Here is a 14,941-nt window from a genome sequence, read left to right on the forward strand (position 1 = left end):
TTCGTATTCGTGCATGCAAGGCACGCACCCGGTGCGAATCAGTGAAGAGTGTGAAAGCAGTTGGACCGGTTTTGTGCAGAAAATCGCCTTGGAAAACAGCAGCTTCGACATACAATTGAAAGAATCTTGTAACCCTTTTGATTATTGAAATAGTCGGATTCGATTTCTGCAGGGGTACCATGTGAGACGATAACTTTGAGCAGCAGCGGACCTGCATCGAAGGAAATCCCTCACACCCTGAGGGGCGAAAGCAGTCGGATCTCCGGTGTCATCTTCGTGGCACATAACTCACTGCACTCTGGAATACCTAGCCGAAAAGATAAGGCTCCATCTCCACGTCTTCCCGAACACGCAGCCTAGAGGCCTGCTGGGCGACCGGACTGCTTGCCGAGTCTACTAGACTTTGCCCAAGACGGTATCATCTAACGCACCTGTTGAGCCTTTCAGACGATACTCAAGCCTCTACTCCTCACTTGTCACTCCTCACTTTTCAGTCCTCACTGCCCTCACCTGAAGACACCATCTAGGCAGCGGACGAACGCTCTCAACATGCTCGGCTCCACAGTCGATACTACCGTGAATCAATGGTCGCTGAATCCTCTTGTTTCACTCGCCACTTCGATCTGCCCGGGTTCCTATCTTCTATGGAGACTCTGGAGCTTCACCGTAAAGCGATGGTTGCGGCCGGATGAACCAAAGCTATTGCCATATTGTATCCCCTTCCTCGGTACGTTAGACATGCCTACTGCTCCCAGCCTAAACGACTGACTGTCTGCTCAAGGCCATACCTACTATTTCGTGACTAACCCGGATCAACTTTTTTAAGACTGGATAGTAAGAAACACCGAAAACCACACAAAAGCACTTCACTGATAGGCCGCTAGTGTTTCTTTCCCTAAGGGAGAATCCTTCACACTCAGGCTTGGGTCGAAAAAGATGATCATACTAATAAGCAACCGGGATATAGCCACCACATGGAGAGACACGGCGGCGCTGACCTTCGACCCGGTTATACAGCAATTTATAACCACTCTCGATATATCAAAGAAGACCCAAGAAACCTTATTTCGAGAGAACCCAGCATCTATGGTGCAAAGAGAGAACAAGTTCGCCTCGCTCTTGGTCAAGGAAGATCCTATGCATCATGCATTCTGCCACCTCCAGATGGAATGGGTGAAGCAACAATTATCCGGAAATATGCTTGCAGATATTGGTGATAGCTTATTAGGTTACATCAATCAATCCCTTCGTCTAGCCCGATTTTCTCCAACCTTCATTCACACATCAACACGCTACTCAAAATCTGCGTCCCTGGAACATTGGGTCTGATACAGCCTAGTATTTTCGGCAACTAAAGCGTTATTTGGGAGTGAAATGCTGGAGGTTGATCCGCGCTTCCCTGAATTCTACTTCGGCTTCGAGGAAGCGGCATGGAAGATGTTTAATCAGTATCCGAGGTTCCTAGCAGGAGACCTATATGGGCCTGCCAAGAGCATACTGACCACCATGACCAGCTTTTACGATATTCCGCAGACAGACCGTCCGGACATGGTGTGGATGTGTAGAACAATAGAATTGGAGATGCGGCAGCTATCGCGTGATATCGCTATCATGTCATCCATGCTGTTCTGAGGGTAACGAAACAGCCTTTTCTACTTTTACTCATTTCTTAATCTCGTTACCTTCTTGCACTGCTGTTATTGCCGAATACAACCACTGACTCCTTCCGCACCTTAGCAGCAACAACAACGCCCACACCATCTGCTTCTGGACAATCTCCCACATCATCACCTCCCCATCGCTCCTCGCCTCCGTCCGCACTGAAACATCCAAAGCGTGCTCGCCCTCCGGCTCTGTCGACCTTACCATCCTAACCAACCACTGCCCTCAGCTAGACGCAATCTGGCACGAAGTCCTGCGCCTTTACACCGCTGTATCACTCATCCGCGTCGCCATCCAAAAGACATCTATCAACGGTAAGATCATCAACAAAGGCGATCAAGTGATGTCTCCCACACGCCAATCCCATCTGAACCGCGAACTCTTTGGCTCAGACGCGACCGAGCTCCACCCCGAGAGGTTCCTCAAGGACAAAAAGCTGGCGAACCAGAAGGGTTATCATCCTCTTGGTGGCGGGAATACGTACTGTCCTGGTCGATTCCTGGCCAAGCAGGAGGTCTATACTCTGGTTGCTTTGATGCTTTACCGTTTTGATATTGATGTCGAGGACGGTAGTTTGCCGACCGTTAATGCAGCGGAGCCGAGTTTGGGCGCTATGCGCCCGATGGGTAATATCAGAGTCAAAGTGAGCGCGAGAAAGCTGTAGATGTCAGGTGGTGCTGGAGGACGGCTGGTATCATCGCGATAGCAGTTTATGTTGGTAATTCAAATGACTAGGCGCTTGATGTAATACATCGCAGACATTTGATACTCAAAACACATCTTCACAAACACGAAGAGAAAGAAAATCATGCACGCCGTCGCATCCGACTGGCAATATCCCTCGCCACATGAATCTGCCCATACAAATCCGCCACATCAACAAACAGCCCCCGCACGGTCCTCACCCGCCCTGACCACAGAAACCTCGCATCCATCGGGCTGGGCTGGTGGTTGTTCGACAATGTCCACGTCGACGGGGTATACTCCAGGTACTCATCTTTCGCCATGTCTGTTCGTGGAAACATGTCTAGTCTGCCACGCTTGAGCTGTGGGTAGAAGAGATATCCTTCGATGATGGAGGCGTGCATCAACCAGTCGGCGTTCGAGGAGAAGAGCGGTAGTTTGGAGAAGAATTGCGCAAACTTCGATACTTTGGATGCGGAAATGGAGGCTAGGCTAAGGACTGGGTCTTCCCATGGTCGATCCAGAGAGGTTCTTGCTTCACGAGGAGGTTGTTCATGATTGTCCGGACGGAACCTCCACCTGCTTCGACAGCTACCGAGACGTCGGTTCCTAGTGTCCGGAGCCATGGAAGAGACGATAGCTTTGTCAGGGTCAACACAGCGTATGTTGTCATTTGGGCAGATTCACGGTGGTTTTCTATGCTCTACAGCGTGCGGATAGCGATTTGAGTTAGGATTATCGGTACTCGGTCCCTGAACAGTTCCTCACAGACCCCGTTGAGGCTTCCGTCCTGCCACAGCTCAAGCATCCGCACAAGTGCCTGGGTTAGGAGCATTTTCGAGTATTGGGGCGAGGGATTCTGGGACAGATGTCAGCCGAGTCCGGCAACTAGAATGTGGTTAGTTGGTCTAATAGCATACCCATTTGTCGTTCACTTCTCCCTGGTACCATAATTTGCATAGGATGTTTGCGGCTTTGTAAATTTGGGCTACGTATCCTCCCCACTTTGGCGCATAGAGCAGTGCATTCAAGATATTGCAATTGGCACTGAACTTGGGATCTCGCTCCCATGCAAATGTTTTGCAGTGGTGGTCAGCCTCAAAGATAGCTATCATACGATCTGGTGGCGTTGCACGGCCTAGCAGATTGAGTGACAGAGTTGTTTTCGCTGTATCGTCTGCATCTTCCAAGAATTTTGGCGCTAGGTATTGTCTGTTAATCTTTCTATCCATAGTTCACATGAAGTACACTCTTACCGAAACCAAGGACTCTGCTCCCAGCCTGCAACTGCCCCTTAAGAAAATTTGCCAGCTGACTGATACTGCTGGCGTCGAGGGAAATGGTCACTGAAGAAGAAGCGTTGAAATTGACGATAGAAGAATCAGAGTCGGTCGCAACAAATACCAGGCTGTATACAGGAGCTCACTCACCCAACAAACCATAAAAGTGGTGGTGGGATAAGCACTCGGGAGTCCCCCGAGATCACGAACTCCTCCCGAAGTTATCACCATTGACAGATGATCCTCCGCAGCGACATCCCAGTTCGAAGCGTGCATCAAATACGTTGCAGTCGACGAAGGCGAACCTAACATACTGCCTCCAACTTTGTGATGACCCACACGGTCAAAGTCAGGCTTCCCGAAAAAAGCCTCCAAAGAGTGGGGTCAAGTGCAGCTGGCTCTGCCGTAAAGCATTCAGAGGTCGAAACTAGCAGGAGTAGATGCGGACGTCGAGAACTTGCGAGGACCTTACTACCTCGACACGATACTGCGCAGCAATCTCCACACCGGATCGCTGAACCAAAAGACGATGCCGAAGCTTCAAGCATATGTTGATCTGGTACGACAAGAGCTCGAACACACCACACAGGCGAAAATGCCTGTAGCGCAGGACTGAACGGAGGTGCCGATTGGTCATCGCCTTTTGCGCATCCTCGCACGCGTATCGGCGAGATTCATTGTGGGTCTCCACTCTGCCGGAATGATGAATGGCTTCGAGTCTCCACGGTGGTCGGCGTCAACGTATTCACGATAGTTCCGTTTCTTCGCGTGCATCCGCCATTCCTGCGTCCTCTGCACCCTCTCATCGTGCGTTGTCTACCAACGTGGTATAAACTGCACGAAAACCTGCGCGTTGCGAGAAAGTTGATAGCACCAATACCAACAGAGTATAGTGGAGATAGCCACGATGAAAAGTCAAACGGCAATGATACTGCATCGCCGCTCTTGACATGGACGTACGAGGACGCGTTCAACGACCTCGAGAGAGACCCGGTCAATCTAGCTCATCGAATGATTTTCCTTGGACTTGGATCCATTCACACCACGGGCTCGCAGACAGCCCATGCCATTCATGATCTGGCCGCCCGGCCGGAGCTCGTGAAATCTCTGAATGAAGAAATAGAGAAAGTGAGAACAGCCGAGAAGGGCTGGGAGAAAGCCGCTTTAGTAAAAATGTGGAGACTGGACTCCTTCATGTCCGAGTCCAAACGGATGAACCCACCTGCTTTGAGTAAGATCATTTGTCTCTTTCCTCCCAACATACATGATCACGCACAACAGCCGTCTTTCACCGCCTAGCAATGGAGCTACTAGTCCTCTTCGATGGCACTCGCATCCTAAAAGGCACTTTCATAGCTGTTGCCGCTGCATCGATCCTCCTAGACCCAGACGTTGTCCGAGATCCCTAAAGATACGACGCTTTTCGCAAGTATGGTAAGCGCCTCGAGGCTGGAGAGAGCGCTCGCAACTAGTACGCTATTGTGGACAGAGAGCACATATATTTTGGAACGGGCGCCATGCTTGTCCAGGACTTGCTCTGGCTGAAAATGAGCTCAAATTGGTCATCGGTGCTTTCCTGATGCATTACGATCTTAAATACCCGATGGGCAAGGTAAGGCCGGTGAAAAAGACGGTGGACGAGATTGTAGTTGCTGATCCCGAGGCTACGGTTTTGATCAGAAGACGGAACTAAAGACGCTAATTAGCATATAGTCCAGTTTTCAGAATACATGATGCATAGGGTTTTCCTTGATTGAGAGTGAGGCAGCCTTCTTCTCTCCTCGCACAAAAGATGTCAGGTTTTCTCGAAATAACGTTTCTTAGGTCTTCTTTAACATATCAAGAGCGATCATTAATTGCTATACAAACGGGTCAAAGGTCAGCGTCGCCTCCACAGCGCTTTTATATTCCACCGTAAACGCGAAGACCCGATCTTTTCAGCTTCACTCTATAATGTGGGAGAGTGCAGCAAAGTTCACACATAGAGGGAAACCCAGAATCATCAATCCTCAAGGAAACAAAGCTCTTTTTCTACTCACTTGTTCACATTTTTGTGGATATCGGCAAGAACATATCGGTACTTCCTATCAAAGAACAATGAATAGAAAGACTTGAACGCATTAAAAACAGTACTCTCGCAGGTACAACAACGGTTTTTAGGAAACGTTCGCGAGAATCGCTATCGTTTTCCGGCAAGGCGCCTGGACTGTAGGACCTCATTAATTCGTTTAGGATTTTCACTCTCTATGCATGACTTTTGCTACAATCTTTTAGCTGTAGAAGCTTTGAGTCAGGCTGGTCGTCGTAACTGCGTTAGATTCATAATCAATGTCAGCGAATCCAAGTTGACATGTACTCCAACGTCTGGACCAAATAGGGAAACTCGATCGCTAATCATGACATTTCTTGAAGGGTGGAGATTTTCGGCTCAGCCCATCTGTCAAGTCGCATCCTTTTCCTTACGCTTAGGTTTGGATCAATTAAGTATGTGAAGTCAGTCATGAAGAAGACTGTTGTTAGTAAGATTGTTTTTTCAATGTTTGAGTTGAGGAGGAAGGAGAAGTGTTTTCTTGGTTCTCTGGGTCGGAGGAGGAATCTTCTTTCGAGGTCATGGGGAAGAAGGTCTGGAGGCACTGACAGGAGCACATAGATTTTTGGCAGGATCAGATACATGTATGTACTTCACTAGTGCGAGATACCAAGGTTCTCAGCAAAACCCCAACGGTAAGCCCTAATCGATAACCGGCCAAAGCGGGCCGAAAATGCGGAGTCGGCGATTACGCGATCTTCTGCCGTCATCGATCCTTATAAGATATTGATTTCAAAGCAACTCCTCCATCTCCATCACTCATTCATTATACACCACTGAATGTTTAGATCAGTCCAACGAGCTGCTCAACTATCATCTCATCTCAAAGCCAGGACGCCAATTGACAAAGTTAGGAACCTCAATATCCTACCAAAGACGCCCAACATGTCGCACCTCTTCGAAGCCGACACGCCGGATGAGGTGAAGAATGCCAAGGTGAGCGATTCAAGGAATTCAATTGGGAGCTCTGGCAGTATTGAGAATGGACTGGGCTCATAGTGGGCATATAGGGTCTTCATCTCGTCACCATGAGCACGCCCAATGGACAGAAAGTCCAGATCATGCTCGAGGAGCTACATGAGGTCTATGGCACTGAATGGACACAAACCATTATGTAAGTTGCTCTCTCAATATCTTCATCTTCCCCGAAGGCCCTTCGACAATCCAGTGAAAACGCGATTGACTAAAGTGCGTCCCCGCCAGTAACATCATGACCAATGAGCAAAAAAAAGACTGGTTCCTCCGCCTCGATCCCAATGGCCGCATCCCCATCCTCATCGACCACACCCAATCACCTCCCTTCCCCGTCATGGAGACATCGGCTGAGCTCTTATACCTTCTGAAGTTCGCGGATAAGAATGATGTATTTGGGTTCAAAGATGAACTGGAGAGGAGCCAGGCATTGCAGTGGTTGTTCTTTTGGCATGGGAGTGGGGCGCCGTACCAGGGCCAAGTGAACCATTTTGCCAAGTTTGCTAAGGAGAAGATCCCTTGTGCGTATACCTTGTTTTGCATTCTGCATACCCTACACCTCCCTCTGCCCATTGAGAAGCATGACATGTTGACGCTACTGTCGAAACACAGACGCCATCGACCGTTTCCGAAACGAAACGCTCCGCGTCTACGGTGTACTCGAAATTCAACTGAGCGGCAAGTACACCGGCGAGCCTCGCGAGTACTTGGCCGGTAACGGCAAAGGCAAATACTCGATCGCTGATATTGGAACCTGGCCTTGGGTTAATGCGTGGGAGTTCAGTGGGTTCAGCAAGGAAGAAATGGAGCCATTCCCACATCTCCTGAAGTGGATTGACCGTATTGCCGAGCGGCCGGCCGTCAAAAAGGGAACGAGCGAGAAGTACAAACAGTAGTGAGGCGTTGAGTGAAAGCTGGGAAGGTGAAGGGTGGTTGCAAACAAATCAGACCATTTGTACTTCAACTGTTCTTGCATTGTCCGATTACGGTTAGGAGTAGACTTACATCAACCGACTCCCCTGTATTCGTCACGAGTTGCACTTTCATGCCTTTTCCTAGCTACTTCCCTTCGCATAAGATTTCTTCTCTACCCGACTTGCCATATCCTACGGACGTTCTCTTCGCTCACGAATGCCTTTGTCTCCGCAAAATGAAATCTCGCCTTCCTCAGAAAACTCTTTCCGCCCAAGGCTCCCATCGACACCGCCACAGAACTAGTCGGCCAGTCATGGACGCCACCCTGTCTCGCTTATTGTACCTTACTAGGCACCTCAAGAATTGGCAAAGATCTGGTGCAATGGTCAGCTAGCGAACGTGGTTTTTCGGACCTCGGACCCTATTCCTTCATTGGGTGACCACAGTCTTGCTGCACCGAAGCCTCCACAATTCCAAGGGTGTCGGAAAGCTGTGCTTTTATCATGGAAGTATTATAAGCTTGTGATTCTCCACTGACCATTCACACATCATGTTCGCATGTCGCACGTCAACAGACGAAATGGTACGAAAACGGGATTGCCTCGTCTTCTTTCAACGAGTATGACCCCCTACTATATATACTACTATGCCCCTCACATCCTCAATCCAAAATCTGGAACGGGAACACCTCTAAGAAGAAAACCACGAACAATACCCAACAAAGATGAAAGTCTTAGTCAAGAACCGTACATCACCCCGCCACCCAAACCCTTCCCGCCCCCACCCCTCCCCCGATTTCACTGACTGAACTCCCTCGAACCCCTAGTCGGCGGTCGCCCGCTCAAACTCGAGCTCGACATCTCGCCCCAGGACACGGTCGCCAGTCTCAAAGCGCAGGTCGAGGCGGCGGACGGCGTCCTCCATTACCAGCAGAAGCTCTGCTGGGGCGGCAAGCAGCTCCAAGACCTCGGCGCCAAGCTGGAAAGCTACGGCATGCGCGACGCCGGGGACGGCAAGGTTCACAAGATAGGCCTGCTCCGGACGTACCCGCCTCCGGATTGGATCCCGTTTCAGCTTGGTAGGTGCATCGTTTACTTGGAGTCATCGGGTTCTTTTCTTATATAATGCCTTGAGTATGCTTGCTTGCTGTACGATGATCATGAACACGTACATCCACCCCTTCTTCTTCCCCTTCTTCTTCTCCTTCTCACTCTCTTCCGAACCCCCCCGCAGAAGTCCGCACCCGCCCCGCCTACTTCATGATCGAAGTCAAGCCCCGCGACACCATGGAGGCCGTCAAGGAGACCATCCAGCGCGCCAAGGGCTGGAAGGCCTCCGAGCTGCTCCTGCTCTTCGACGACGCCACCACCGTCAAGGGCAACCACTTCGACGAGTCCTCCTCCCTGATGCTGTACGCGAAGCCGGGGTCGCAGTGCTACGGGGAGCTCGGCGGCGCCGTCGGGGCGGTGGGGAGCGATGAGGATGAGGATGAGGATGAGGATGAGAATGAGGGCAGCAGTGGAGGGAGTGGTGGTGGTGTTGGGGTGGGTGGGGATGGCGGGGAGGAGAGCGATGTTAGCGATGAGGATGAGACGGAAGAGGAGGCGGCGGAGCGGGAGAGACGGAGGGGGAGGTAGAGGGAGGTGTGGGCGGAGAAATGTGTGCTAGTCATGAACACGCTTGGTGAGTGATGGGCGGGGATGGAAGAGAGATGGCGTGAGTCGAGAATATCGTCCTCTGTCGACCCTATCCAAGTCCTGAGATTCTTGATTGAAACTCGAGTTTAAGCCTAGCATGATGGAAGATGAAATAGAGATCTTAGGAAATCGCAGTGTGACACCACACTTTCGAGTCCTCTTTCGCTTTCATCCGCGCCCGTGCCCGCGGTTTCACATGAGACCAAATTCGTGCTTTTCAACGATGGATGTTCGCAAGATCTAGCGGGGACGACTCGGTCGGAGAGATCTCACAGTAGATTTTACGAATCAGATGTGGGATCGTGTGCAGGCTTGGGCGGAGAGCATTGACAAATGGGTGGACGGCTCATCAGACTTGGGGGTTTTGAGGAGGTGGATGGGAAATTGGCGGGGCAGGTGAAAGGGTAAGCTTTGAAGCCTTTTCATTTCCATTCGTCGTCGGTCTTTGGACGATTCGAATTGGAGGTAGAACGGTTGCGATGGTGCCTCTGGTGTACGCAGCAGCTGAATTGTTGACGAACGCGAGTCCTTTCAACGACCTCTCGATACTAATGGTAGAAGAAAGCGAGGTAGGTACCTAAAGAACCGTGATCAAGGTAGCTTTGGAGTTGGTGCTGGAATTTGTCCCAACTTCTGATTGGCTGATATACACGGCCTGCTTTTAGACGAAGACTTCAAAATGTTCGTGCGACATGCTCGGACCTCCGTTTATTTTGGTATTCTGCGTCACTCTTGCGCCATAGGTGCAAGCTCAGTCTTATGATATTGTCATACCCGAGGTAGACGTGTTGGACAGGGTACTACTACGTCCTACGGGGAGTTAATCAGTATTGGAAAGGTTTGAGGTACGTCGCGGTAGACCTCAATCTCCCCGAGTGAAGGTGGTATGTGTTGGAATTAGGATTTGGGATTGAGAGACTCTGGTTGATTGAATACCTTCAAGTCATTCTTGGAGCATATCCTGTATACAGTAGACATCCAGTGATTGATCGATCGAACAACTGGCCGAAGAAGGCTTGAAACCAGCAATTCATCATCCAACATCCAACAACTAATCAGGTAGACCACCAGACGATACAAGACCCATTACGTGGACGCTCCTTCTTGGTGGCTGGGGTCAGCATTCACTGAAATCGGAAACGATCGCCATAATCATCGGAGGTCTGCACGCAAGACTCCGAAGGGTTGCCCCCGGTTGCCTGCCTGGACGGTGCATACTGCTTCCAACAGCGCCTGATCTGAGCCCAATTTGGGGCCCATTGCCCTGTCAGGACCCAATAGTATTCCCCAAGTCCAATCGATGCGCTCCCCAGAAATGCTCCGAACAAGCGTACTTCTAGGGTCCCATGCTATAGAACCGTCTTCCGAGAGCAGCGTTGAACATCCTTTGTCCGCCCGACTCATACGTATTCTGGTCGATATGTGCCCACCAAAAGGTGCGCGTCTTGGCAGAGTGCCATGGGTTACATACAAAGACCCCTATTCGGAATGAATCACCTCAACCGTCAACCCATACTCGTCCGACCAATACGACCCGCCGAGCAGAGCCCCCGCCGGTGCCGGGGGCGGAACGCACACATTCTGGATGCCACAGGCGTAGACGACGACCAGGTTGCACGGTATGCTGCACCCCAGACACGACCTGCCGCAGATGGCGATCGCCGCCGTGCCGCTGTTGACTAGGGTGGTGCAAAAACTGCCAGAGTCGTTCCCTTGTGTGCAATCTCCGTCCGGACCCCAGCCTGTGAGCTGCATGATGGCGTCGGAAGAGTTGCTGTAGCTGGGGCTGGCGGCGCTCGAGTCGCAGGTCACACCGTCAGGTGCGGCGGAGACGGCGGATCAGCTGGCTACGAGTGCGGAGAGGATGATTTGTTTGAATTGAATTGCATCTGGTGGGTTGTGTTAGCCATCTTGTCTCGAGCGGTATTCACCTTTGATCAGCTTGCTTTGGTAGCTCGTGCCTTCGTAGGTGAATTTGTTTACTGTAGGAAGGGAAGCTTTGTTTGATAGGGTAGGAAGCTTGACTGGAGACGATGGTTGTGTGATAACAAGGGTTTAGCAGCACGTCTCCCCTCTCGTATTTGTATTCACCTTCCTGGCAGCAAAATAATACTGAAACATTATGATCTGTGTGATGCGTACGAGTAATGAGTATCTCTAACAATCAAGTCCCATGACGTCTCAGAGCAATACGAGGCGACTTTTGTGGTGTGTAGACACTCGCGTCGTTCCCTACTTGCATTGTTGGACACCTTACCGCCAACGCAAATTTCCTCCCTTCCCTTCCGTCATTGTTGAGGCCCCGAATATTCCAGTGGCTCAACGTAGACATACAACACTAGTGCAGCTTCGTGTGATGTTTTTATACATCAAATATATAGGATGAGAACACTATGTCCGCCTTCCATCTATGCTCCAGGCACCGAAATGCCCCTGCCAGTGCAAACTTGTCAGAATCGCGCCGTTCCCATTTCCATTCTCATGAGCCGCTCGATATACCAGCCTCACAACTCTATAGCAAACCTTTCTCTCACGCCCTCGCCGTAGTAGAAGAACAACAATGGTGCCGGACTCAGCGCTAAGCTCAAGAAGGCAAAGATACTGATCCCCCAGCCATACCCCAAGGACTCGAAGAGCTTAGAGGCTCCAAGCGGCAGTATACCACCCACAATGCTTCTGAATACTGCACCTGCAGCAATAGCAGACGCGGCATACTGTTGAAACGAATCAATGTAGTAGTTCTGGCATGTATTCAGAATGGTAATTTGGCCCAGCCCAAAAAAGACAGTCGAGATGAGGGGGACCACGAAATGCACTTTGTATTGGACCGTCCATGCGAATACGAACAGAGACGTCGGAATGAACACGGCACCAATGTTCGCCAGCGGCAGTCGATACTCTGGTTTCGCTTCTACGTTGTTTTTGCGGGCCAGGTAGTTGTAGATGGTATCAATCTTCGGGACGATGAACCAGACGGCGGTCAGAAAGCCAAGACCAGGACCCAGGTACATGAGCCCTACGGTAGTTGTGTCGAAGCCATAGAGCTCGCCGTAAATGGCTTGGAAGTTCGTATACAGAGAGTATGTTGTGCCGAAAAGGATAGCCTGATACACTGCCATAGTAAACACAACCGGCTGCATAAACAAGATGCGCAGCGGCCGTGCCATTGAATTTGCCAGTTTGGACCGGAGGGGTCGGTCGTCTTGGCCGGCCATGCGGTATGACTTGCTTCCACTCTCGGACGAGTCTTCATAGGTCTTTTTGCGGGCTTCCAGAATGACAGGAGCGTAGCTTTCTTTAAGGAAAAAGAACCCGACTACGGTGTTGAAGCTGCATACAATAGTCAGGATCCAGAAGATCCAACGCCAGCCGAGGTACTGGACTATGATACCGCCGAAGAGAGGGCCAAGGGTTGGGCCAAGCAGAGGACCGAGTAAGTACCAGCCGAAGACTCCAGCTCTCTGGCTTGGATGGAACATATCGCTGATGGTGCCTCCCCCGTTCGCAATGCCCACGCTCCCAAAGAAACCGCTAATCGTCCTCACCCCAATCAATGCTTCCACATTCGGACTCAACGCAGTGGGGATCTGCAGTAAGGCAAAGATCGAGAAGCAGACCAGGTACAGCTTCCGCCTCCCAAACGTCTCCGAGAGTGGAGCTAGGATGAGAGGGCCAATGCCGAGAAAGACAACAAAGCCGGTGGTAGCTCCCACAACGGTGCTATCACTCGTGTTGAGATCAACCGCGATCTCCGATATCCCTGGTGTGAACATACTGGAGGCTAGAGGTGATAGGACTTGATTTCGTTGATAAGCATGACGCTGCTGGCGATGCTACAGATGACAGCTACTTACTGGCCATGAAAGCTATGATGGCTACGTTGACGAATTTACGCCGACGAGGCCAATTCCTTGGGTTTTCGTCGTCCTCTTTGGAGAAGTCGATGATCTGGGCTTGATTAGATACAGAGTTGTGAGAGATTGTTGCTAGGAGCGTACCTCCGGGTCATTCTGTTGGTCTTCGGCGTGGCCATTCTGGAGCAGCGGCGACCGTTCATCTGATCCGTCCGTCATCTCACTTTTGTAGAGGAGCACTCTGTGTTTTTCAGATGATTTTGTTTAAAGATTGGTGGCACGAAGATCTCTTGATGTTGCCGACCGATAAGCGCCAAGATGATTGACGTAGGAATTAGCGTGACACTAAAAGTTAGGGTTCACTTATCGAGTTTTGCCACTTGCTTTGACTCATCTCCGTTTTGTGAAGCGCCGCAGACAGAATAGTGTACTTGTATACCTATACCATCATGGGCTATGTGACTTCAAGATAGTATATGGAAGGGACACCATGTGTCAAGCTGAGGATCAACTTACAACCTAGCCACTCACTGGTATTCGATCTATCAGGCACGAATCCTTTCGATCTGTTACTCGAAGTGGACAGGTTTCGAGGGGACGGCGGTGGTTGGCGATCTATAACGCTACTGTTGAACGGATCACTGCTTGATGTTCCTCATGCTTTGACCAATGGATTACTGGAATTGATCGACCTGGATGCAGACTGCAAATTTGTCTTCAAATCTAAGGATGAAGGCATTGCTAGGCCTACTCTGTCAACGCAGCCCAGTGATTCTTTCGATATTGTCTACCTAGAGGAGGATAGCCTTGTCACCTTAAGGCCCGAAGATGACAATCTTACTACATCCGCGCCGTCAGCGCAGCCAAAGAATCGGGTTTTGACCTTGCTGACCAGGGAATCTGGCGGAAGAAGGAAAGCGCAGAAGATTATTCCACTGCGTATCTCGGAAACCATCAAGCATCTGCTCAAGCCAGGCTGCAGGTATCGCCTTCAGACCACCAGCATCGACTTAGGCGTGACATGGTGGCGATATGGCTCTCAGGGAGAGCTGGCTATCAAAGATGTGCCCATGGAACTACTTCCTCCATCGGAGCCAGCAACCATGGTGGCGACTCAAGTCTGCCACCGGGATTTCTCCGTCGTGGAATCACTACCCGTACCGCCATCCGTGTACATCTCCCTTGCCCTCTCTCCTCCTGTCGTCTACAGGTCAGGCGACCCAACACCCACCTTGGAAATCTCAATCACGAACACAGCAGATCAGCCAGTGACAATGATCTCTTTTGGATCCCAACCCCACATATCACCTACTCACACTCAGTCAAACAACCATGCGCGTGTCATCAGCACCGGTGCCAAGATCTCGCTTGAGAACTTTTCCATTACTCACATGGCCACTGGAAAGGAGATGGTACAGGAAAGCTACACATGTGTTTTGCAGATTGGCTGGCAGCGCCGGCAATTTACGACACTGGAGCCAGGTGTGCCGCTAGTGCAAGAGATTGACTTCTTGAAGAATGCGACTGCAATTCGAGCGGGAATGGACGCTGGCGAGTATAAACTAAGGCTACGGGCGAGGGACGTATGGTGGCACTGGGGCACGAAGGAGGAGATTCTTGAAGGCAAGCCAGGAACAAAGAGGTTGCCCGGTGGTCCAAAGCCGCCGTTGATTCTGGCATCCGAGGATGAAGTGATTTTTCGGTTCAAGGAGCACACGTGAATTACGGGTATGAATTCAATCACCCGCCAATGCTTTGCTAAATACCCAATTACAATGGTGAACCTAC

At 50.6% G+C, this 14,941-nt stretch overlaps 8 protein-coding genes across 8 annotated transcripts; 5 read left to right on the top strand and 3 right to left on the bottom strand.

The window, feature by feature from the left end:
- Positions 1 to 936: 936 nt before the first annotated feature.
- HO133_001482 (uncharacterized protein) lies at positions 937 to 2,326 on the top strand (the record flags this gene model as incomplete). The annotated part of the gene is made up of 3 exons (XM_037292412.1): positions 937 to 1,213; positions 1,340 to 1,439; positions 1,738 to 2,326. 3 exons carry the CDS (start codon positions 937 to 939, stop codon positions 2,324 to 2,326), a joined length of 966 nt encoding a protein of 321 aa, XP_037151831.1.
- Positions 2,327 to 2,468: 142 nt separating this feature from the next.
- Positions 2,469 to 2,972, bottom strand: HO133_001483 (uncharacterized protein; the record flags this gene model as incomplete). The annotated part of the gene is made up of 1 exon (XM_037292413.1): positions 2,469 to 2,972. One exon carries the CDS (start codon positions 2,970 to 2,972, stop codon positions 2,469 to 2,471), a length of 504 nt encoding a protein of 167 aa, XP_037151832.1.
- Positions 2,973 to 3,049: 77 nt separating this feature from the next.
- Positions 3,050 to 3,578, bottom strand: HO133_001484 (uncharacterized protein; the record flags this gene model as incomplete). The annotated part of the gene is made up of 2 exons (XM_037292414.1): positions 3,050 to 3,205; positions 3,267 to 3,578. The coding sequence occupies 2 exons, from the start codon at positions 3,576 to 3,578 to the stop codon at positions 3,050 to 3,052; spliced, it is 468 nt and encodes a 155-aa protein (XP_037151833.1).
- Positions 3,579 to 4,333: 755 nt separating this feature from the next.
- HO133_001485 (uncharacterized protein) lies at positions 4,334 to 5,035 on the top strand (the record flags this gene model as incomplete). Its single annotated transcript, XM_037292415.1, has 3 exons — positions 4,334 to 4,433; positions 4,498 to 4,857; positions 4,908 to 5,035. The coding sequence occupies 3 exons, from the start codon at positions 4,334 to 4,336 to the stop codon at positions 5,033 to 5,035; spliced, it is 588 nt and encodes a 195-aa protein (XP_037151834.1).
- A 1,565-nt stretch (positions 5,036 to 6,600) lies between these two features.
- On the top strand, positions 6,601 to 7,583 carry HO133_001486 (uncharacterized protein; the record flags this gene model as incomplete). Its single annotated transcript, XM_037292416.1, has 4 exons — positions 6,601 to 6,651; positions 6,726 to 6,829; positions 6,919 to 7,208; positions 7,300 to 7,583. 4 exons carry the CDS (start codon positions 6,601 to 6,603, stop codon positions 7,581 to 7,583), a joined length of 729 nt encoding a protein of 242 aa, XP_037151835.1.
- A 743-nt stretch (positions 7,584 to 8,326) lies between these two features.
- On the top strand, positions 8,327 to 9,239 carry HO133_001487 (uncharacterized protein; the record flags this gene model as incomplete). Its single annotated transcript, XM_037292417.1, has 3 exons — positions 8,327 to 8,348; positions 8,429 to 8,680; positions 8,836 to 9,239. The coding sequence occupies 3 exons, from the start codon at positions 8,327 to 8,329 to the stop codon at positions 9,237 to 9,239; spliced, it is 678 nt and encodes a 225-aa protein (XP_037151836.1).
- A 2,564-nt stretch (positions 9,240 to 11,803) lies between these two features.
- HO133_001488 (uncharacterized protein) lies at positions 11,804 to 13,372 on the bottom strand (the record flags this gene model as incomplete). The annotated part of the gene is made up of 3 exons (XM_037292418.1): positions 11,804 to 13,095; positions 13,154 to 13,247; positions 13,298 to 13,372. The coding sequence occupies 3 exons, from the start codon at positions 13,370 to 13,372 to the stop codon at positions 11,804 to 11,806; spliced, it is 1,461 nt and encodes a 486-aa protein (XP_037151837.1).
- Positions 13,373 to 13,629: 257 nt separating this feature from the next.
- On the top strand, positions 13,630 to 14,874 carry HO133_001489 (uncharacterized protein; the record flags this gene model as incomplete). Its single annotated transcript, XM_037292419.1, has 1 exon — positions 13,630 to 14,874. One exon carries the CDS (start codon positions 13,630 to 13,632, stop codon positions 14,872 to 14,874), a length of 1,245 nt encoding a protein of 414 aa, XP_037151838.1.
- Between the last annotated feature and the right edge of the window lie 67 nt (positions 14,875 to 14,941).

Source organism: Letharia lupina (assembly GCF_014066315.1).
Source record: "Letharia lupina isolate WasteWater1 chromosome Unknown contig_12, whole genome shotgun sequence".
NCBI lineage: Eukaryota > Fungi > Ascomycota > Lecanoromycetes > Lecanorales > Parmeliaceae > Letharia > Letharia lupina.